At 34.8% G+C, this 25,045-nt stretch overlaps 1 protein-coding gene across 1 annotated transcript in view; it reads left to right on the top strand.

Moving 5' to 3' along the window:
* Positions 1–25,045, top strand: part of FOXK2 (forkhead box K2) — a 153,199-nt gene that overhangs the window by 125,520 nt on the left and 2,634 nt on the right. Inside the window, exons 3-8 of the mRNA XM_069076645.1 lie at positions 8,454–8,601; positions 9,325–9,471; positions 16,671–16,864; positions 17,740–17,915; positions 18,986–19,282; positions 19,496–19,705. Coding sequence (XP_068932746.1) covers positions 8,454–8,601; positions 9,325–9,471; positions 16,671–16,864; positions 17,740–17,915; positions 18,986–19,282; positions 19,496–19,705 — 1,172 coding nt within the window. The remainder of the gene's footprint in view (positions 1–8,453; positions 8,602–9,324; positions 9,472–16,670; positions 16,865–17,739; positions 17,916–18,985; positions 19,283–19,495; positions 19,706–25,045) is intronic.

The raw sequence follows: 25,045 nt of genomic DNA, 5'->3' as shown, positions 1-25,045 counted from the left end.
TTTTAATCAAGGCCTAGAATTTTCTTTAAATGAATATATGATAATCTTTCATAGTAGAACTACAAAGCAGGATTTTAACAAATGTATTCATTGATTATCATTGTGATCCACACATATTAATAGCAATGTATTGAATTCTTTTAATGTATAACTCAGTTTCCAAGGATTTTGCTATCAGTATTTGTAGCACCAATGCAATATTTATAGCATCCTAGTTGCCAAACGTAGCACCAATGCAATATTTACAGCACCCATGGTCATGATAAAGACCATGATTATAAAATCACATGACATTTGATCGCAAAATATACCAGATTCTGCAGGTAGAGGACAGAACTGAAACATTTATTTAGACACCAGAAAACCAAATCCCAAAACCAGTAAGCCAATTCCATCATAGTACCAAAGATTTTAAGAAGCCATAATAACACTGAGAGCCACAGCATCCATCAGCCTTCCCACAAACCAATACAAGATCAATATTTACTCACAAACCTCTCTCTATCCTTGCATGAACACCTCTCTTTCCCACCATGTCTCTGGCTCTGGCTCCCAGCTTCCTGTGGGCTCTGCTCTACCTTTCAGCAAATTCCCTCCATCACAGGCTCCGTGAGATTACATACAGCCTATTAGGGGACAAAGTTTACTTTCAAAGCAGGGGAGGTCTTCAGACTCCACCCTAGGTCTATTAAGGGGCAGGGAAGATCTTCAAATTCTCATTCTCATTATAGTATTCTATTACTTAGAACAGAAACCAACTTGTACAACTCTGCATCCATTTAATGTCACTTAAAGGTAAGTGAATTGTCATGTCTAACCAAAGCAAAAACAATTTCAGTTCTAATTTTATGACATAATATCATAATGTTTTACTATAAAGTCACCTGGTTTGTCAGATGTTGGTTTTATTTAGCATAGTCATTTCAGTTAAACAAATTTTTTTTAATGTGTAATTTGTACCACTACTCCATAGATTCTCTTAAAAATTGAGAAAGTGCCCTACTGGAAATATTATATGACACAAATATGTTGTTAATACCTAAACCAAGGAAAGATGAAACACAAAAGGAAAACCATAGGCTAATATCATTAGTAGATGTTGACTCAAATTTTAAACAAAATCCTATCAAACAGACTACAGAGATTTATCCAAGAAGTCATTCATTATGACTAAATGTAATTTTTACCAGGGATACAAGAATGGTTTTAATGGGGGAAATCAACATAATTAATAACATTATAAACTAAAACATCTAATATTGCATGATCATCTTAATAGACACAGAAAATACCTTTGACAATGTGCATCATTCTTTTATTCTAAAAACTCTACAAAGTATAAGCATAAAATTTATGTGTAAGGCACTATGTTGTGTACTAACTAGGAATATAAATATATACATATGTATGTTTATATGTATATATAAACATGCCTTTGTGTATAAATACATATATATGTGTATACACACATGATATACATAGGCCCTACTTTCAGGGAACTTCTGTAGTGGTAGAGGTAGTGAGAAAGGAGCCAAAGGACAGGTATATATGGAGCTATGATACAAAGAGTAGAAAAGTAAATGAAGAGGTCTAGACCAAGGTTTGTGAGAAATTGTGGGGAAGGGATGGTTCACTTGTAGTTGGGGCCCGGAAGTATCAGTTAAAATCTCATAGAAGAATTGCTTGTTACATGCAACCGGGAAGTCAGATATACAGGCACTGGGGTATAGAAATCCATCTTGCCCTACGAGAAAGTTGGCGGGGAGTGCTGGGGGGACGAGGGAAGATATAAGAGAGAATAGATTGGGGGAGGGGGTATTCAGTAGGCTCACTATTTGGGAGGTAGGGGAAAGATGGGGAGAAAAATTTGTAACTCAAAATCTTGTGGAAAGGAATGTTGAAAACTAAAAATAAATAAAGAAATTAAAAAAAAAAAACTTCCTAGACGGATTGACATTTTAAATTGGACCTTGAAGGAAGAGGAGGGATATTAATAGATAGACATAGGGTTTATGAAGTATCCTCCAACCATAGGGAATACCATGAATATAGAAAGAGAAGAAGACAAGATAGAGGGCATACATTGCCCTGATTTAAAAAAAGGGGGGGGGGGCAAAAGTAATCGGTAGAATATATGTATGGGTGGTGAGTTTGACTTCTGTTTCTGAAAAAATTCTCAAGCATGTTATTAAAGGGATAGTTAACGGACATCTAGAAAAGAAAGCAATGCTTTTGGTTTCATCATGGACAGAACATGCCAGACTAACTTCAACTTCATTATTCTTTCTTTTTTGTTGTTGTTTTTGCTGGGGCTGCTAGACGGAGAATCTTATAAATATTATCTAAATTTCAGCAAAACATTTGAACAAATCTTAGCGATTTCTTGATGAAAAGATACAGAGATGTATATTTTTGAGGATTCAGTATTGTTTGAATGATCAGATCTTAAGTGTAGTCATTCACTTCAGCATAAAGGTGTGGTCTCTAGAGGAATGCCCCAGCAATCTGTGCTTGTCCTTCTATTTATCATTTTTGTCCGTGTCTACTAAATGGCATAGATGGCATGTTTATCAGATTTACAGCTAACACTAAATAGGATAGCCAACACATTGGATGAAATAAAACCAAACAAGCTAAAGCATCAGGTCTAATTGAACAAGATGAAACTTAATAAGGATAAATGAAAAGTCATATTTTGATTTTTAAAAATCACAGGGCAGCTAGGTGGCACAGTGAATAGAGCTCTGGGCCTGGAGTCAGGAGGACCTGTGTTTAAATCCAGCATCAGATATCTGACTTGACACACTTACTAGCTGTGTGACCTTGGGCAAGTCAACCCCAATTGCCTCGCCTTCCCCCCTCAAAAAAACAAACAAAAAAATCATCTTCACAAGTGCAAGATTGGGGAGTCATGACTAGATAATAGTCTGTCTAAAAAAAAGTGACTTAGGGTTTTTAGTGAACTGCAAGCTCAATGTGACATAGCAGCCAAAAAAGTTAATTCAGTCCTTTTTTTTTTAGTATTTTATTTTTCCCCAGTTACATGTGAAAACAATTTTTAGCATTCGTTTTTAAAACTTTGAGTTCCAAATTCTCTCCCTTCCTCCCTCCTAACCTTTTCACTGCCATTGAGAAGGCAAGCAATTCCAGATAGGTTATACGTTTGTAGTCATGAAAAACACTTCCATAATAGTCAATAATGTGAAAGAAAATGTATAAAGTTAATAAAAGTGTGCTTTGATCTGCATTCAGACACCATCAGTTCTTTGTCTGGGGATGTATAGCATTTTTTTATCATAAATCTTTCAGAGTTATCCTGCATCATTGTGTTGCTGAGAACAGCTAAATCATTCACAGAATTGCTGTTACTTTGTACATAGTACATTTCACTTTGCATCAGCTCAGAAACCTTTCCAGGTTTCTCTGAGAGCATCCTGCTTATCATTTCCTATAGGACAATAGTATTCCATCATAATCACATGCCACAATTTGTTCAACCATTCCCCAATTGATGGGCATCTCCTCAATTTCTAATTATTTGCCTCCAGAAAAGAGCTACTTATAAATATTTTTGTACGTGTAGGTCATTTTACTTTTTGTCTTTTTGTCTCTTTTGGGATATAAACCCAGTAGTGATATTGCTAGCTCAAAGGGCATGTACATGGTTTTATAGATCTTTGGGCATAGTTCCATATTGTTCTATAGAAATGTTGACTCAGTTTACAACTCCACCAACAGTGCATTCATTTCTCATTTTTCCCACATCTCCAACATTTGTGATTTACCTTTGCTGTCTATTATCTAATCTAATAGGCATGTGGTAGTTCCTCAGAATTCTTTTAATCTTCATTTCTCTAATCAATAGTAAGTTAGAATATTTTTTCATATGACTATAGATAGCTTTGATTACTTCATCTGAAAGCTCATCATATCTTTTGATCATTTGTTAATTGGGGAATGGTTCTCATTTTTATAAATTTGACTCAGTTTTCTGTGTTTAAGAAATGAAGCCTTTATCAGAGAAATTTGCTTCTGAATTTTTTCATAGTTACTATAGCTAACTGTATTTCCCTGTATCCTGTTCCCCCTCTATTTTGTCTTATTTTATTCTATTTTTTTATTTCATTCTCTCCTTTGACCATGTCCCTTCTCAAAAATGTTTTGCTTCTGATCACCCCCTTCCCCAATCTGACCTCCCTTCTATAACTACCCCTTTTTTATCCTCTCCCCCCCACACACATAACACTTTCCTATAGGATAAGACAGATTTCTATACCCAAATGAGTATGTATGTTATTCCCTCTTTGAGCCAATTCTAGTGAGAGTAAGGTTCACTCACTCCCCCTCACCTCCCTACCTTCCCCTCCACAGTAAAATTTTTTCTTGCCTCTTTTATGTGAGGAATTCTACGCATTCTACCTCTCCCTTTCTCTTCCTCCCAGTACATTCTTCCCTCACCCCTTAATTTTATTTTTTAGCTACCATGCCCTCTGTCTATATGTACTCCTACTATATACTATATATACCTCTATATACTTTAATAATAATAAAGTTCTTATGAATTACAAATATCATCTTTCCATGTAGGAATGTAAACAGTATAACTTTTACAAGTCCCTTATGATTTCCCTTCTATATTTACTTTTTTATGCTTCCCTTGAGTCTTGTATTTGAAAGTCAGATTTCCTATTCAGCTATGGTCTTTTCATCAAGAATTCTTGAAATTCCTCTATCTCATTAAATGTTCATTTTTTTCCCCCTGAAGGATTATACTCAGTTTTGTTAGGTAGGTAATTCTTGGTTATTATCCTAGCTTCTGTGCCCTCTGGAATATCATATGCCAAACCCTCTTGTCCTTTAATATAGAAGCTGCCACATCTTGTCTTATCTTCATTGTCACTCCACTGGACTTGAATTGTTTCTTTCTAGCTGCTTGTGATACCTTTCTCCTTGACCTGGGAACTCTGGAATTTGGCTATGATATTCCTGGGAGTTTTCATTTTGGTATCTCTTTCAGGAGGTGATCAGTGGATTTTTTCAATTTCTATTTTACCCTCTGGTTCTAGAGTATCAGGGCAGGTTTCCTTGATAATTCCTAGAAAGATGATGTCTAGGCTCTTTTTTTTTTTTCAATCATGACCTTCAGGTAGTCCAATAATTTTGTAATTATTTCTATTGGATCTATTTTCTAGGTCAGTTGTTTTTCCAGTGAGATATTTCACATGGTCTTCTATTTTTTTCACTCTTTTGGTTTTGTTTGTTTCTTGATTTTTCATAAAGTTATTAGCTTCCATTTGCTCCATTTTGATTTTTGCTTCTACTCCGATATCTTGACTCTGCCTCACTCGTGCTGATTTTTAAGGAGTTATTTTTTTCAATGAGCTTTTGGAACTCTTTTACCATTTTGGCCTACTCTGTTTTTTAAGGTGTTATTTTCTTCAGTATTTTTTGTGTGTGTTTCTCCTTTACCAAGTTTTACCAAAAAACTCGTTTTTCATGATTTTCTTTCATTGCTCTCATTTCTCTTCCCAGTTTTTCCTCTACTTCTCTTACTTGATTTTCAAAATCCTTTTTGAACTCTTCCATGACCTGTGACATATTCATATTTTTCTTGGAGGCTTTGGATGTAGGAGCTTTGACTTTGTTGTCTTCTGAGTGTGTGTGTGTGTGTGTGTGTTTTAATCTTCCTTGTCACCATAATAACTTTCCATAGTCAGAGTTGGGTTGGTTTTTTTTTTTTCAGTCGTTTGCTCATTTTCCCAGCCTATTACTTGAATTTTTAGCTGTTTGTTTAAGTAGGCTCTGCTTCCAGGGTGGAGGGCAACAGGGGTTTTGTGCAACTGTGTTCAGAGATACTTCCAATGGCATGTTAAGTTTTCAGTTCTTCTAAGGGTGGGGTGATCTAAGGAGAGGTGTTTGCTTCTCTCCTGGCCTGTGCTCTGGTCTGTGAGTAACTACAAGCATTCTCTTCTGCCCTGGACCTGTGAGGAGCGCCCCCCTCCACTGTGGCCACAAATTCAGATGTGCTAGTACTCCTTCTCACCCTGGGACTGCCACCCAGGACAGTCACTCAGATCTGAGTATGGGCAAGGCAACAGAGTCCTGCCCCAGTGCTAGCAAAAAGGCCACTAAAGTCTCCTTCTGACTGGTTGTTTGACCCCCTTACCATTTCTGGGCTGGGATTTCTGGAAGAAGCTGCTGCTAACTGCCACTACCACTACCAGTTTAGTGGCCCCCAACACCTGCTTCTGGTTTGCTGGGGCTGGGGCTGGGCTGGCACAGGCTGTGCTAGTCTCCTCTTCTTTCTCAGTCAGGTGCAACAGACTTTTCCTGCTAACTTTCTGAGTTGTCTTTGGTGTCTGTGGGCTGAGAAGTCTGGAGACTGCCACTGCTGCTAGTGATTCAGTCACCCTGAGGCCTGCTCAGGGTTTGCTGTGGTCCAGTCTGTGCTGGCTCAGCCTGCACTGGACTGTTCTCCTCTTTCACCTTGGTGCAACAGACCTTTCCTGCCAACCTTTCAAGTTGTCTTGGGTTGCACATTTGTTTCACTCTGTCTTTTTGTGAGTTCTGCTGCTCTACAATTTGTTTAGCATCATTTTTTAAAGACATCTAGAGGGGCTTGGGAGAAAGCTCAGGCAAGTCCTTGCCTTTACTCCCCCATCTTTGGCCCTGCCCCCAAAAAGTCTTAATAAAGTCTTAGTCTGTATTACTCTTTTTATGTGTTATCTTCTCCCATTAGAATGTAAGCTCCTTGAGGGCAGGGACTTTTCTTTCTGCTTATATTTGTATTCCCAGCCCTTACCATACTTCTTGGCATATGATAATCACTTAATAGATGTCTTTTTACTTAACTTAGTAATCACTTGATTATCGAACCAATTCTTATTTTATTTTAAATACATATATCTCTAATGATAGATGGATAAGAAATCTATTTGCCACAGAAAAATTGGTATTACTCTATTTGAACAAGAATTGTTTTAATAGACTTGGTTTGATACATCGAAATAAGCATTTAAACCAGAAAATCTAAATGTAGACTATGGGGAAATAAGGTACGCTCGTAACATGTTATAAAGAGAAAATATTGCTTTTATCAAAGATAAAATATTTTTATATACAACATATTGTATATACAATAATATATATAATATAATTTTAAAATATAAAATATAATATACAATAATATTGTACACTGCATTTTTAGGCTCAAGACTGCCAGAAACTATTTTATTTTATTTAACCTTAATCTAACATCCAAGCATTTCTAGCTTGGAGAGAGAAAGAGAGATGTCCAAACTGGCACAGTACCTGATGCCCTCCTACATGACTTTCTGCCCTAAGATGATTTCAGGTAACATTTATAGGAATTTTGAATAAGAAAAAGATCACAATATGTAAAATACAGTTTTGTGTTAATATTCCAGAATAGTCACTAACCATCCCATTCTCTCCTGGACCACTTACCTCACTCCTGGAGTCAACAAAGGGATCTCTTCTATGTGATAGCTATCAATATCCTCGATAGATATTAAGGTCAATATGAAGAAGGGTGCAATCACTTCAGGTGGGTGAGGAGGCACTGAAAAGAGTAGTTTTTTGTTAAAAGGTGGGGTACCATCCTTAATTACTTTCCCTTGAAGAAGGCTTTTTACTTTTGGCTTACCATCTTTCCAAGGGGCTTGCTTTTCCAAGGATTTTGGAAAGGTCTTTTAAGAGCAGTGAAATTAAAAAAGTGGTTTTTAACACACTTGTCACATTTTAAAAGAATATAACAAACATACCACATTTTGAGAAAATTTGAGTGAAAAACTTACTATTTTACAAGGTGGATTTTACAGTGTGACAATTATAAGATATTACCAGTAGATTTAAGATGTGTTTGTGTTACAAAATTAAATGAATTCTTAATTTTATTCTAATTAAATTCAAGTTAATGAAATTATTTACGTAGAATGTTTAATAAAAAGTACAAATGAAATATGATGGGTTTTTTTTTATTAAAAAAACAAAACCAAGGCTCCACTACAGTTTCCTTAGGGAGAGGAGTGAAAAAATGTTTACTTTAAAATGGTCAGAGTAATTTTATTTTAGTTTGGGTCATTTGCAAATTATATAAATTTTTGTGTTATTGCCTACAATTAATTAGACTTGGAGTTGTGGAAAAATTCTGTGAGACACCATTGTTGGATTATTCTGGTGGAATACTTTATGAGACTTTTTTTCAGCAGGAGAGTAAGTGGAAAATTGAAATTTAAATGTAATTCTTCTTTGTAATCTTAAATTTCATAGAATATTGGTAAAAATCACATTTTCCAAAGGAAATAGTGGCACACCCTTAATTTTGGTATCAAAATTTGTGTGTTTTCCTGACATAGACAACTGCTTAAACAAAATGAGATTTGACTGTGTTATGTAACAAAATAACAGGAATCTATTTTTCTCATCTGTAGTGCTGCAAACTCCTGCCCATCCAGTCCCCGGGGGGCAGGCTCTTCAGGGTACAAAATGGGTCGTGTACTACCTACTGACCTACATTTAATGGCTGAGAATTCACAGTCAGAAAATGACAAGGAAGCTTCAGGTGGAGATAGCCCAAAGGTAAGTGTTAATATCAGAACTATTGGTAGCTATAAAAAATAACTTTTCTTTACATATCATAGTAGGTGACTACATGGTACAGTGGGTAAAGTACTAGATTCATAATCAGGAAGAACTAAATTCAGTTGTGGCCTCGATACTTATTAGTTGTTTGGGCAAGTTTGCCTAGCCTTTCTCTGCCTCAGTGTCCTATTCTGTAAAATAGTGATAATAGTAACACCTACTGCACAGAGTTTTTGTGAAAATCAAATGAAATAACATCTAAACTGCTTTGCAAACTTGAAGATCTTATATAAAAGCTAGCTATTATTATGGCTATTTTGACCTAATATTTTTAGTTATAATAAGTGGTCTTTTAGAACTGGATAGTATTTTCTTTTTTGTCTCATATATTCTTCTTTGGGTGCATACATGTTTCTCATATGCACAAAAACACAGCTTTTTTAATTTATTGAGCAATTAGGTTTGTATTATTACTGAGCATGTTCTATCCTACTCATTTTTTTCCCCATAAATACAAATTGAAAATTTCTCCATTTTGTTTTTAAGATTCTCTCTCTCTCTCTCTCTCTCTCTCTCTCTCTCTCATACACACACACACACACACACCCTTTGGAGACTCATTGTTGGGAATATTATATTGTTGAACAGTAAAAAACATGTATATTACTATTCTGTATTCAGTCTTTAAAGTTAGTTGTTGTTGTCGTTTTTAAATACCAGGATGATTCGAAGCCTCCTTATTCCTATGCACAATTAATAGTACAAGCAATTACAATGGCTCCTGATAAGCAGCTTACACTAAATGGAATTTATACCCACATAACTAAAAACTATCCATACTACAGGACAGCAGATAAAGGCTGGCAGGTAAATTTGACTTTGTTTCCTTCCTTTGTTAATGTGTTACTTTGTTAATAGAACAAAAAGTTAGTGTGTTGTAAATAATGTAAAAATTAGGCTGCCTTTGTCTAGAATTCATAAACAGCCTTTTGTTGTTGCTTTCTTTTCAAAACAGGATTAGATGAGATATGATTCCTTGGGTATTAATAGTAATTGATAGTAATACTAGAGACAACATTTTATCTTAGCTCCAGTTTTATCTCTGCAGCAAAAGGTGATGTTTGAACATCACCACACCTTCGATGTTCCTTCTATCATCTTATATAATAAACTCAACATCTTTTATTGTATTCTAGTATGTATGTTTGTAAGATTGTCTTAATGTCTGCATGCTGAGAACACATTTCATTCTTCTTATTAAGCCATTATTTTGTTTAGTTTTCATTGTTTTAATTTTTTATTCCTTGTTTGAGTGTAACTTATTTCTCTGTGTCTATGACATTTGTAGAAACAGATTTGATATACATTGAAAATCTCACTAATTCAGATTAATGAGGATGGACAAGTCTAAAATAGAAGCTATTTTCAAATAAATGCAGATCTATTATTAAATGCTTCATGAAATGCCTTAGGAACCATGATTTAATGAATCGGGGAATAATAATAATATGTACTGAGTTATTTGGTAACACCTTATTTAATTCAGAAAATAGATATTTTGGTTAACTGAATTTCACTGTTAAATAAAGGTTAAAATAAATGTGTGTTTATAATTGTACAAAACAAAGGATGATAAGTTGTCTTTGGCAGTCTCCTAAAACTCCACAAGATGAGAATGGTACCTTTGGAAAATAATTTTTTCACTTCTCATTTTATCACCCCTAGTTATGGATATACAGGTAAACTTTTGAAGTGTAGGAACCTAGCATATTTTTTTCTGAGGAAAATAAATATCATAAATAAATATTGTTGTCATAAATATCCTATGGTGGGATTTTTTTTAACAATTTCTGTAAGATTTAGGTTGTGTTCATCCTTTCATAATCATCATGATTTTTGAGGATTTTTTTTTTTGTGGAGATCAATATATCTGTGCTTTAGAAAGTTCTGACAAGCTATAAAATTTCAAGCTTTATGACTCTTGATGGTTATCTTTTTTTTTTTTTAAAGCAATCCGGGTTAAGTAACTTGCTCAAGGTTACACGGCCAGGTGTTTCTGGGTGGGTGCTAAGTGTCTAAGCCCGGGATTCGATCTCCAGGTCGTCCCAACACTGGAGCCGGTGCTCTTACTTGCTGAGCCACCTGGCCGCCCATAAGCAATTGGGGTTAAGTAACTTGCTCAAGGTTACACAGCCAGGTGTTTCTGGGTGGGTGCTAAGTGTCTGAGCCTGGATTCGATCCCCAGGTCATCCCGACACTGGAGCCGGTGATCTTACTCTCTCTGCTACCTGGCCACCCCAGATGGTTATCTTTCAAAGTAACTTCTCAAGCTTTGTTATATTAATGTTTCAGACAAGATTTTAAACATATAAAATTGCAAGTCTTTGGGTCTTGGTATCTTTGGGGGGAAATGGTAACTATTTGAATGTCAGTTTGAGACTTTATATAAAAATGGGTTCATATGAAGTAGTTGAAACACTTAACTAGGTTAAGGGATGAAAGCCTAGCCTTATGGAGATGGATCAATGCCTTCTAGACATGAATTGCCTTTTTAGTTAGTTGTCACTAGGGTTAGCTTAGCCCAGTGAGTATGGGTAGGATTTCTTCAGTTGTAAATGTAAGCAATAGCAATCTTATAGAGTCCCATCAATTTCTGGAATGAATATTTTAATTTGTTTTTTGGGCTCAGATTTGTGCTTTAATTCATATAGGGAACTCCCAGTATAGAAAGGTTTCCATTGATCTGATCAGCAACTCTTAGCTTAGAATTATCTAGAGTTTTCTGAGGCACTAACAGGTTAAATACCTTATCTGTGGTTACATTGCTGGCATATATCAGAATCAGGACTTGAAATCAGGTCTTCCTGATTCAAGCCAGCTTTCTATCTTCTGTGTCATATTGCCTCTCTGTTATAAGTAACCCCAGCTAAAAGGGAGGTTAAGAGAAATAAAAACATCTAAGAACAAAATAATCAAAATTACCATTGATGTTTTAAAGTTTGCAAAGTATTTTATGTATTTTATATCGTTTGACTCTCAAAACAACCTTGTGAGGTAGATCTTATTGTCATTTATAGATGAGGAAACTGTAAATATCACAGTAGAATTTGAAGTTTTTTCCTGACTCCACCACACTAGTCTACCTCTCTAAAATAAGTACTCCGATGGATAGGGATAGGTAGTAGGCTTGTAGTTTCTCTGGTATAGGGAAGTCTTAGATGAGGAAATTTCCTCTACTGATGCAAATCAGAGACTTTTCTGCAATTTACAGCCTAGAGTACTGAGAGATTAAGGGAACTTGCTCAAAGACATATAGTCAGTATGTGTCTTAAATCTACAACATAAATCTCCAACTTCCTGACGCCAGCTTTCTACATGCTATGTTGCCTCTGCATTTGTTTTCATGTGCCTAGATATTTTCTCAGAATTTTTTCATACTTCATGGTTGTCTTTGTTTTATGTTAAAGTTACTTTAATATTCAAAAGAACATCACCTTTTTAGGGGACTCTATTATTATAAACAACAGTTTTTAGGGGTTTTTTTGGTTTTCTTTCTTGCTATTTGCTCCCACTTCCCTTAGCTCTGTCTCTTCAGGTATACTGTTTACAACCAAGCTTGTTGGACTTTTTATTTTCCCATTAAATGTGATCAAGTAGGTGAGCCTTAGGGAGTCTTTGGAGTAAAGTGGACTTTAAAGCTTCCGTTTCTATCCTAAGCCTAAATGCCTCCAACTTTGATAATTTCACAGAGGATTTTTTTTTTTTACTTCTGGGTTCATGATGTCTTCTGAAAGTTTGAGTTGACTGGGACCTTGACCTATTGAAAAATAAATGGCCATTATTGTATAGGCAGTCTGTGATTTAGGAAAGCTTAATTTATTAAACATTTTTTCCATAGATAAAATATCTGCCCCATATCTAAGGACACATCTCTCTCTGAGATTATTAAGGAATTTTTATCAAATTTGGCATAGCACTAAAGCTTGAGGTCTCCCATGCTTAAAAATATTTGCCCAATCCTCCTTTATATCATATAGCTTAGCTTCCTTCAAAGCACAGTTTAAGGGCCTTTTCTTAACTTTCTAATTGTCTTTCCCCCACTGTCTCTCCTAGCCTGAAATTACCTTATATTTATGCTATATATGTTTTGTATGTAATTATCTGTTTACATGATATATTTTTCAGTACAATGTAAACTCCTTGAGGGCAGAGATGATTGGGTCTTTATCTTCATATCCCCAGTAACTGAGAGGTACCTGACCTAGCAGTCTCTACACATACCCTGTCACCCCGTGCAAGTCATTTATCCGTTCCAGTGCTCTATGTCAGGTGTCAAACTTGTAGCTGGAAAAATTCTGCGTGCAGCGGAACCAGATCAGAATGTAATTGTGAAATATTAAAATAAATAAAAATACAATAAAACACAGATAATGTTAATTTGAGGTTTCCTAAGTCAATATGCAGTTGGCAGGGATTCCTTCCAATTTGAATGATAGCACATTGAATGAAGTTCAATGTAACTTTCTGATTCTATGTTATAGAGAAGATACCAACCTGCATTGGTAGAGGGATTGCCCTCGCCTAGGAATACCTTATATTAATGAAATCACAGGTCCAGGTACTCTCCTATACACCATGCATAGCACAGTTATTTAGCATAGTACATAGTAGGTGCTCAAGAAATGCTTGTTGTAAAAGTCAATACTTTATTCTTTATAAGCACAAACTGTTTTTTTTTTTTTCCTTTTGGAGGGCAATTGGGGTTAAGTAACTTGCCCAAGGTTATACGGCTAGGTTTTTTGTGTGGGTGTTAAGTGGCTGAGGCTGGAACCGAACTCAGGTTCTCCTGACTCTGGGGCTAGCGCTTTACTCACTGCGCCGCCTAGCTGCTCCCACAAACTGTTCTTAATTTTTCTAAGACCATCTGAGATCTACTGGCCAGATCTCCAGAATTTTTGTTTGGGTTTTTCTTTTGTTTTGTTTTTGAGGCAGTCAGGCTTACATGACTTGCCCAGGGTCAGACAGCAAGTAAATGTCTGAGATGGGATGTAAACACAGGTCCTCCCAACTTCAGGGCTGGTGCACTATTGCCTCACAGAATTTTTTAAAGATTCACAGGCTCCTCATTTCTTTAGCTCACCTTAACAAAAATTTAGAACATAGCTCCCACTTACATAGAGATCAATTTACTGAGACAACACATAGGCCAAGAATTATGCTTTATCTATTTCATAGAATATACAGTATAAATTTCAAATTGAAAATCAATGGTCTGACTTTATTGAAGAGTTAAACAATTTCCAGGTGCTCTTTTAGGATAGAAGACATTTCTTTCTCTTTGCAGCATTTTTTAAAACCACAATGCACTTTACATTCTTATAGTCTTGTAGTCATACCTGTCCTCTCCTCTGTCCAATATATTATTCACCACTATGGAAAACCATCATCTGGTGAAATCCAAATTTATTTCACCTTCTTATGAAGACAGCATGTTAACACAGATTTTTAGCTTGTTCCTAACTTATTCAAAATACTTTTTTTGATGCTTAATCTTTTATGAAGACCAAAGTTATAAAGGTTATTCAGATGTTTTCATAAATCTCTACTATCATGCATAATACTGTGCTAGGTTTTGTGAGGGATACAAAGAAGGATAATTGATCTCAAGGAGCTTACTTTCTGTTTGGACATACAAACTTGAAAAGTAGAATAACACTAACAAAATAGACACATTCTACAAATATAAAATGAGGGGGATGGACTAGATAACTTCTTTGGTCCTTTTCTGTTCTACATCTGTAATTTGTAAAATAATTGAAAAATAAAATGAGTATTCCAGATAAGTATCATGAATTAGGAAAGGAAACTTCATTGTGGTCTGGAAAGGTCAAGGAAGAGCTCTTAGAGGAAGTGAGGCTTGAGTTGGACCTTCAAAGATAAATAATATAGAGAGATATAGAAATAGTTTTAATGGGAGCATATTAATGTGCTTAGTGTAATAAATCACTTCTTCATAGGTAGTTTAAAGATTTTATTCAATGCAATTTTATTGTCCAGTAGTATTAGAAAAATGCTAATCATGAGTGTGACTGAATTCCAAAGTCATTACATAACTTAGAAAATAGAATCATTCTCACTTTGTTGTCTTCATAGCTGTCATTTGTGTTGCTTTTTTCTTAATCTCATAGGCTGGGACATGTAGGTAATTAGAATTTGAGGTAGAGAGAGAAATTATACCCCAGAGTAAAAATGCAAATTTAGTTGCATTGATTTTCAAAACTGAAAACAGCGGCTACCTTGGTTTCAAGAACTAGTTTCATTTCTTCCTATAAATGATGTGAATAACAATGGAAGTTATAACTGACATTTAAAGCTTAACTATATATAGTTACTATTTTATATAATATTATACAACATATAATATTATTGTATTTTATGCCTACTTCTAGATTACAGTTGTGGTGAATTTTCTTTTAATCCTTCTAACAATATTTAGGTTGTTTTACTTCAAATTAGTTTATTGCAATGTGTACCTTAGTTATGTGGTTATCAATATTTTTGTGCATTGCTTAATACCATTTTGCAGTATGGCCTAGTAGTCTGAATATAGAGCAAGAATCACCCATGAGTCTGTGCTCTAAACACTGACACGATATAAACTCTTTTTAAAATAGTGCTAAAAATAAGACAGTCAGAGAATGTGGTTAGATTAAGCAGTTCACAATTATATGCTGAATATTGTCAGGTTTTGCTTCCTTTGTCGTCTAAAATTCTAAAAATAAAAGTAGATTCTACTTTCTGTTCCAAAATCTTGGAGACTTTAATAACAGTTGATATAAATTTATCTTACATTGCAGTTTTTGACAGGGAAAACAAAGCAGGACTTATTAAATGTACTAATATAATTAATATATGATAACCAAATATTTTATAACATATGGCCTGTTTATTTAGATTAATCTTTGGTGTGACAAAATTTTAACTTCTGAGCTTCCTGTAACAGTTTACAATTTAGGCCTCAAAGAATTATGTGGTCAGAGGAATATTGAATAAATGCATAGTGTCACAAATGCGTCTGTGATTCTGGAATATTCTCAAAGTATAATTAAGAAATTTAAGAAAAGACTTTGGAGAATTGTAGGAATTTTCTTAATAGTTGGCAGAACATAGTATTATACTTACTTCTTAAATTTAGTATTGGCTTAAATTCATATCTATTCTAGTTTGGCCTAATTGTCAAACATATAACAGCCCACTTTGGGTAGATTTCAGATAAATTTCCTGAAGATTCAGAAACATTCCATGTTTCACTGGGAAGTACTATCTTGCTTATATAACTGTAAGTAAATATTCCATTAACTGCAGACTTACAACTGGTTAGGAATCAGGAGATAATGATGCATAACTCACCTCACAGGATTGTTGTGGGGAATCAAATAAAATAACAAGCAAAAAGGACTTTGAAAAGTATGATTAATGATCATGATCGAACTTGTTTCTTCCTTGGCTATTCTGCCAAAATTTTTGTACAGGGTTAATTTTATTTCCATTGCCCAAGGCACCTAACACTTAGAAAAGTTGTTTGTTTTTGAAAATTGACTTACATCAGTTTTGTTTGTTTCCAATCAGGGAAAGGTTAATGTAAAGTCACCAAAAACATCTAATACATGACTTCTACCAAATCATAGTTGTGTTTTCCATCTTGAGTAGTTATAAATGGAAAGCTTTCAACTTGGAAATTGTATAAATGTATCCATGTTTTGTAGACAAACTTCTGCTGTCGTTCCCCCATTTTATTCTCTATATTCTTTCCTCCTTTAAGCCTTTTGTTGTGGCCACTATGTTCCTGGCTCAAGGGAGTTAAACTATTGTTTACCTAGTGAAGCAGCTGAGCAATAGAAACTACTTCAGAACTCTTCCAAAGCTGTTTCCAAAGCTCTTTCTTCCCTGATATCCACAGGAGCTAGAGACTTAGCCTCTGCATTTCCAGGCACTACTACTAGGCCACATTTTAACTTCTTAGTAAAGAAATATATGAATTCTACGTATTTTTTTATGTTCCATAGAATTCAATTCGCCACAATCTCTCTCTGAATCGTTATTTCATCAAAGTACCACGTTCCCAGGAAGAACCAGGCAAAGGCTCATTCTGGAGGATAGACCCTGCCTCTGAAAGCAAATTAATAGAGCAGGCTTTTAGGAAAAGAAGGCCTAGGGGAGTACCTTGCTTTAGAACCCCTCTGGGACCGCTCTCTTCTAGGTAAGGACAAAAAGATGAACAAAAAGACCTCACTTAATTGTTAGTAATTACCTTCAATGTAATTAAATTTCCTTTTGGAAATAAAGGAAACATCAAATGCATTTATGACTAAATGTTGGGAAGGGGATACAAAAAGAAAATGGGTAAAAATATTAGATGGGTATGATGTCTCTAGTGACCCAAAGCATGGTCAGTCTTAATATCTTAAGTTTTAGTTTCAATTAAAATTACAAGTAAAATTAACCCACTTCATTGAATTTGTTTTTCATTTCATATTGTTAGTGTTTATTAGTAAGCTATAAATTTCAGCAGCAGAAGTAGGCTACAAAAGCATCTTTTAAGCTTAATCCTTAAATTCTCTATACATGGTTAATTCATAAAGTTTTATTTTGACTTTTAATTAATTGAATGTATACATTTTTTTACTTCATTGATACATGCTTTGTTTTTTAAAATGGAAGGAAATGACCAAGATTTAAACCTGAGGGCCCCTCTGTACTACTACTGGCCACCTATTGTCTTACTGTATTAGTTAGAGCTGCTCCTGATTCTTTCTTCTTAGAGCAAGCAGCTAATACTGTTCCTTGGACCACTTGGCCTTCACTGGGTATGGAGGAGAAATGCCACCCAACATCAAGATGGTCTCTTTTGTAGACTTTATCCAGTGTCCTTCTAAATATACATCTAAGTTAACAAAGGTTCCATAGAAAATAAGAATGACTAGAATGTTTTAGTCGGTTGGCAGAAGACAAATGATGCCCCTTCTGCAAAGTACACATATTACAAGCTAAAAGCCAAGGCAGCTCTTGGGTACTGTGCGTGACTTTAAGTTACCAGATGCCTCTTTCTTTTATTCTTTTTTTTTTTTAATACAGAAGTGCTCCAGCTTCTCCTAATCATCCTGGCATGTTGTCCGCTCACTCTAGTGGAGTGCAAACCCCTGAGAGCTTGTCAAGGGAAGGTTCTCCAGTCCCTATGGATCCTGAGCCTAGTGTTATACAACCTAAACTAGCAGTGATACAGGAAGCTCGGTTTGCCCAGAGTGCACCAGGTGAGAAATATGAAAGAAATGCATCAAGTATTATTGGAGGACTACTGGGTAGATCATGTTTAGATGATCTCACCCTTATCTGATGGACACATTTTGTGGGTGTCATCAAACAAAATAAATATCTGTATCATAGCAAGAAGTAAAGTATTGTCTCAGTAAACCTAATTCTTTTCAAAAAGTACTCAAGGGAACTGTTCTAAACCACAGGATTATATATGGTTCTCTAAAGTCCCCAAAATATCCAAGCTATGTGGTTGTTCAAAGGTCTTGGAAATCAATAGTGTTGATTGAAAAAAAAATAGATGACTGAAGAAGGATTATCTTTTGGAGGAAGGTATTGTTGAGCATCAAAGTGACCGAAAGGTTAGAAGAACTGTGACTAATTATATTTATTTATTCAACCTCATTTTCTTCATAGAATTCTAAATTAGTTTCCTGTTAGTGTTTGAAACTTGCATTTTTGAGAAATCAATATTTCTAATTAAGTTGGTCTGTTGAAAATTAAATATTGTAATACTGATTTATAATTCTTTTAATGTTATGTCATAACTGCTAAAAATTGGTATTTAACCAGGAGAGTTTCTGCTTTCCTCCTTTAATTGGTATGTTGCTTTTTGTGCTATTAGTAAATTAAAACAGACAAGATTAACACAGACTCTACAACCATGTTGCTACATTTCCCTGTTATTGTTTTGCTTGCAGTTTCAAGAGATTATTCACCTGAATTGAGTGTGACTCAATTCTGTCCTAAATTTGCAGGTATCTAATCTATTATTCACTTTCCATTTATATGGAAAAAGAAAATTAAGAGTGTAGATGCTGTGAAGACTGAGATGCAGATGGAGATGGAGAGCAAATGCAATATTTTAGTACTTACAGCAATTCTGTCACTTGTGGTAGATTTGGTACAGCTAGTAACTGTTAACTGTTGCAAATTAATAGGAATCAAGGTGCTTCTTTTTTTTTTAATTAAAAATTATTTGTTTTAAAGCATATGTTTTAGATGAGGAAAAACATGCTTAATAAAAATGGAATTATAAATATATGATTAATGTATTTGATCTTACCAGGTTCACCTTTGTCTAGCCAGCCAGTTTTAATTACTGTACAACGGCAGCTACCACAAACTATTAAACCAGTCACCTACACTGTTGCAACACCTGTGACCACCTCAATGTCCCAGCAACCTGTGGTACAGACAGTTCATGTTGTTCATCAGATACCAGCTGTATCAGTCACAAATGTGACTGGATTAGCTCCATCTAACACTTATACTGTAGCTGGACAGGCAGTGGTCACACAAGCTGCAGTGGTTACCCAGTCCAAGATAGAACCTCAAGAAAATGGAGACCACAGAGAAGTAAAAGGTGAGTAATAATAATAAAAAAAAAGCTTTAGAAAGCCTTTCAAGTTTTAGGGAAAGGAAGTAATGGGGAGTTTTGCTAAAACTAGACATGTTATTACTTTCTCTTATATATAATCTAGTTTTAAAGTAATTCTTTATCATCTAATGCATGTGCTTACTTGAAAGTTGATTTTTTTTTTTGAGCTTTCAATTAATGATGATTATTTTCTTTCAGTTAAAGTAGAACCTATTCCTGCTATTAGCCACACTACCATAGGAGCTGCTAGTCGGATCATTCAAACTTCGCAGACCGCCCCTTTACAGACAGTTACCATAGTGCAACAGGCACCTCTAGGTCAACACCAGCTACCAATAAAAACTGTAACACAAAACGGGACACATGTAGTACCAGTGACCACTGCAATCCAGGGACAGGTCAGCACTGGTAAGAAATCACCAAGAAATATTTAATTCAGCTGTAAATATGGGGGGAGTGGAGGGTAGATAACATAAAAGGACAAAAATTTTGAGGTAAATTGCTTCCTAGAAATCATGAATTGTGGGTCTCAATTCTTGTACTTAAATTGTTCTTCTATGAAAATATTTACATTTTTTATACCATGGAAGAGGATCATTGTGATTTGGCCTTACTGCGGTTTTGTTTCTTATGGAATTATGAGAAGTAAACACTTTGTGATTACTAAAAATATATACCCATTTTTGTAAACGTGGCTGTGTTCCAGAACCAAACCATAGTTTTCACAACAAGATATAATTTCTGTAAAATCTCTATACTTTCCCTTCCTGATTTGGTTTGATCTGTAAAGCAGTGAACACTGTAATCTATTCAAAAGATGGCTATATTTGTCTTATGTGAAGTATTTCCTACAAGTATTATCCTACAATATTCCAGATAAACTAGATGTGAAATTTTCTAGACCAAATGCAAAATATATTGTTTGCAGGGTAAATAAATAAGTTTATTTTGTATCATTTTCATGTACATAACACTGTATTTGGCTTTAGAAGAAATGGGGCAAAAAAGAGAAGATAAACTTATTAGAATACAAAACTGAACATAATACTATGAACATAAACATGAACCTGATATTTTGACATAACGAACTTACTAGTTATATAACATTTGGTCAACCTCCTTGACCTGCTCTATACCACCTTAAGTAGAACCCTTTTAACTACTGTGTACTGGAATAACTTCTTTTGATTCTTTGGCCTAATCAAGTCAATTTGGGCCTACTTCTTGATCTGTAGCCAGTCCTCTTTAGCTGAATGATTCCTTGCAAAGCAACTAATGGACTATGAAAAATGTGCTAACAACCACCTAATGGGTTATTTAAAAATCCCACCATGGTAGCTGTTTGTGTATTACAAAATTAACAGTAGCTTAGGATAATAACATTTAACAACTGAAGCACAAACTTACCCAACAAGGATTAGCAAGGTGCTAGATCAAAATGATTAGAGTTAGAGAGCGGAGAAACCAAAAGCAGAAGCATCAAGCCAAAACTATAAGAGAAATGAAGCCCCAGTGAACTTACTTCCTCCTCAGCAGTAGCTTCTTCTTGAGCATCTGACCACCATTTGTTCATCCAACAAATATTTGAGTAATTGACATGAGCAAAACATTCTTACCAGGTGCTGTTAATTGTATCCCACCTCCAAACTCCCCTACCCCCAAGTTCTGTCCTCACTCCCTCTCCAGGGCCAAAAAATCCAACAAAAAGGGTGCTAACTCAATTTTCCCTTCTATTAGATACTTTTTCATGTAGTCTAATTCATAAAGGATCATGGATTTAGACATAAATATGGAACAAATTAATCTAGTGCCTTCATTTTTCAGATGAGGAAACTAAGACCCAGAGAGTTTAAGTGACTTGCCAAAGGTCACATAGGTCACAAGCAGGAGCCACAGTTCTTTCCTCTTGATTAATTCTATGAAAAGTCACACAGATCTAACTGTCCATTTTCTTTTAATAAGAACTAGGTAAGGTGAAAAGTAAAAGGAATATATGAGTACTATTGTTGCCTTTTTTGAGAGCCGCGCTCCAGACTTATAATTTCATTGGTATAGAGAATTCCTGGTGAGGAAACTCCCTCTACCAATGCAGCTGGGAAACTGAACTTCAATTTAAGAGTCCTAGAGAGTTTCCTTGGGCATTGGAAGCTTAAATGATTTGCCCAGGGTCATATATTACCAGTGTATGTCACAGGGAAGACTTGAATCCAGGTCTTTTAGACTCTTCTAAGCTGGCTCTTTTTCTAGTATGCTGTGCTGCCACCTTGTGAATGCCCCCTACATTAAAAATTAAGATAGTTATGATATTAATAAATTATATTATGTGAATATCAGTGATATTTTGTTATAACCATTTCATTTGTCTTTTTGACCAGGCACATTTTATCAGAGTAGGCATCTCAGAATATAAGGTACTCTCCTAATTAGTACTTTCTCTGCAAATTTTAGTCTTAGCTGCCTAGAAAGATTAAATAATTTACCAAGGATTGCACAGCCAGTACTAGTCAGAGGCAGGACTAAAACTATCTCATTTTACCAAATGCCAAGGCCACCTCTTATCCACTATATCATCCTATCCCCTACATTAAAGTGTCATTTCCATAACAACTCTATCTTTAATCTTATCCAAATTATCCTGACCATTGCCAGTAGTCTGCAACTTGTTGACAAAGCCTTAAGATATAAACAAGCAGAATAACCTAATAAATGTAACTCTCTTTGCCTAGAAATTGCAAGTTTTAAATTGTTCTAGGTAGTTTGGAAAATACTTAATCCTTCTATGTCCAGAAGGTAAATATCAATACTGATGCATTAATGTATAAGGCTTGCATTTTTTTATTCATTTCTGCATTTCTTTATGATAAAATATTCAATCCCATAAATTTATATATGGAGCAAAATGCTATGAGTTATCTATGAGCTTCTGATAGAGTTGGCAGTCCTGGTGTCCTACTAGATTACATTACATAATAACTCTATACTTGTAAGCTTTAAATGTGCCACCTAAACCAAATGTATCAGTTCAAACTGATATTGACCCAACAATTTCCAAGTTAGCATTAACTAATGGAAAGTAGTTTATGATATTTATCATTATGATGGTGATCTATGTTCCTGGATTAAATTACTGCAAGTAGTTTCTCTCTGGGAAAGAGCCATCACCTGAGGGAATGTCTTTTTCCTTTCTTGTAGTTTCTGATATTTCTTAGTATTTGTGTTAAATGTTTTCTGCCTAAAAGCTAATTTTTCTAATTAATTTTATATGAGTATTGGAATTTTTTATTTGTTTTTTTCCTCCCTGAATTAACTAGTTATTAATTTTCAATAACCCTTGATTTCCTTTGTTTCATAAGAAATATTTATCCTAAAAAGCAAAAATTTTAGCTATCAGGTATCTTAAAGCAAATCATGGGTCCTTAAAAATAAATAATTAATGGGGGAGAGCAATAGACCTCAGCATCCTTATGTAAACTAAAATTGAACAGTAGGCAACATTCATCATACCTAAGACCAGACTTATTTATTCCCTAATACTGCTTCCTCCTCTGATTTTACAGTTTCTCACACTGGCATCAACATATTTAACATCTTAGTATCTTGGAGACTTCCTTCTTCTTTACCTTTCTTGTCCACTAAGTCACCAGATCCTATCAATTAAACCTTCTCAGTTACTAATCATATTCTCCTCTCTTCGCTGCCACAACCTTAATATATGCCTGCAGGACTATTACAATAACTACCTATCAATACTTCCTCTCTGCATCTTTAATAACACTTCAAACTAATCTTCATATTTGATTTGGACATGCCCTCTCCTAATTGTTAGCTCTCTTTTCCTTCTAAGTATAATTCAAACTTCTTACTCCACTTTGTATTTAGGCTCTGCACAATTTAGTACCAACCATAGCTTTGTAGCCTTTACTCACCATATTTTTCTTTCCTTCCAAGTCACTGTTTCAGACTATCTCTTGCCCTCAAACATGTCCGGTTTTTTTCCTCTTTTCTATTGGACAGCTTCCCCTTACTACTTCAGATAAGTAAAGGCTATTATCTTGTCAGTCATCTTCCATCACTTTCGACATCACCTACCCAGCATTTAGACAGTTATCCTTGAGACTCAGGTGGCCTTCACTTTACATATATTTGTAACTAAATCCTGCCATTGTTTTTAATCATGTCATTATACTAACCAGTCCTTTGGTTTTATATCTCTGTAGTCAAAACAGGTTTTAGTCAGCTTGTTTTTGGACCACTTAAAGCCTCTATTTTTTTCTTGTTGGCATCCCAATCCAGACACCCTGATTCAGCAATCACTGAGTAGATTTATGATATCCCTCCATGGGACAATCAAATTTATTTAATGAATACTAGGCCTTGTTATATTATGGTTATCAGATGCTCTGGGAAGGCCTGTAAAAATAGTGTAGAGAAGATACTGCTTTTTGGTTTATCTCTTGCAAGCCTATAACTCTGCAAAAGCAAAAATCAAATGAAAATTTTAACCTCAATAACTTTCTGATGTTATGCCAATAAACTATAATGGACATTTAAGACACATCTAATGATGGTCTTCTTCCTGTGAAATCAGAGACTCATTCAATAAGCATTTATTGTGCATGTACTGTTTCAAACACTAAATAGAAGTGATGGCCTGGTCCCTCCCTGAAAGTAATTTATAATCTTATTGGAGAAATAGGACTAACATAAATGAAACAAAGAAAAATTCAAGAAAGTAGGTAATTAGTTGTTCTATTATTTGGTCCTACTCCAATGCCTCATTGTGTTATGGAGGTGACCTACAAGATAGGCAATATGCCATAGTGGATAGAGCACTGGTCTTAAGGAAGACCTGGTTTAAGTTATGTCTCTGAGACTATGTGACATCTTTTTCATGCCTCTTCAGCAGAAAGGAAATTGGATTCAATGGCCTCTCAGATTCCTTCTACCTCTAAATCTATAGATTCTGATTCCTACAAACTCTGTCTGCAGACTATACTATGACTTCCTATTCAGGGACTTAGTTTGTGGCTGAAACATGCACTGCTACATAATTTAGTGTGTTATTTATTAGGAGTTTACCATGTGCTAAGAGTTTACTGGGGGGAAACGTATTCAGAGATAATGTTCACAGCCATGTGCATATGGCTTTTGCTAATTTGCATTGCTCAATGTGTTAATCTTTTAAATTAGACTACTACTGAAAGGCAGCATCCTTGCTGCAGAGTACACCTATATTAGGTTTATTTGCTGGAGAAAAGACTATGATTTAAAATTGGAGGAAAAAAAGTCATTGCTGTGATTTTTTTTTTTTAGTGGAATTCTGAATGGATCAATGAAGATAAAAACATTTGCAATAGAGTAGATCTTAAATTTTTTCTACTAGCAACCCCTTTTTGCCTGAGAAATTTTTACATGACCCGGGGTATATAGGCATATAAAATAGGTATACAAATCAAAAGTTTATTGATAATAAATCATAAAGAAACTTATTTTAAAACAATTCTTTGTTATACATATAATTTTACCATTTATTAAAGATTAAAGTAAATTTACATACTAATGAGATGGATGTGCTTGTTTATTTTTATATAAAGAATTAAATCTTTGTGGAATATTTGATACTGCAGTATGTAGAACATCTTCAAAGTTTTTCAGAGTCCATGAACATTTTGATTTTATAATCAGTGCTGAGAACACCACGTCACATAAATACATACTATAAAATGGCAGAAATATTTCAGAAATTAT

This window comes from Petaurus breviceps, unplaced genomic scaffold, assembly GCF_028583685.1.
Source record: "Petaurus breviceps papuanus isolate PSGF00001 unplaced genomic scaffold, PetGlider_PUasm1.0 90925, whole genome shotgun sequence".
In the NCBI taxonomy this organism is placed as follows: Eukaryota; Metazoa; Chordata; class Mammalia; order Diprotodontia; family Petauridae; genus Petaurus; species Petaurus breviceps.
The sequence above is the reverse complement of the archived record's forward strand: the minus strand, read 5'-3'. Positions and strand labels throughout refer to the sequence as shown.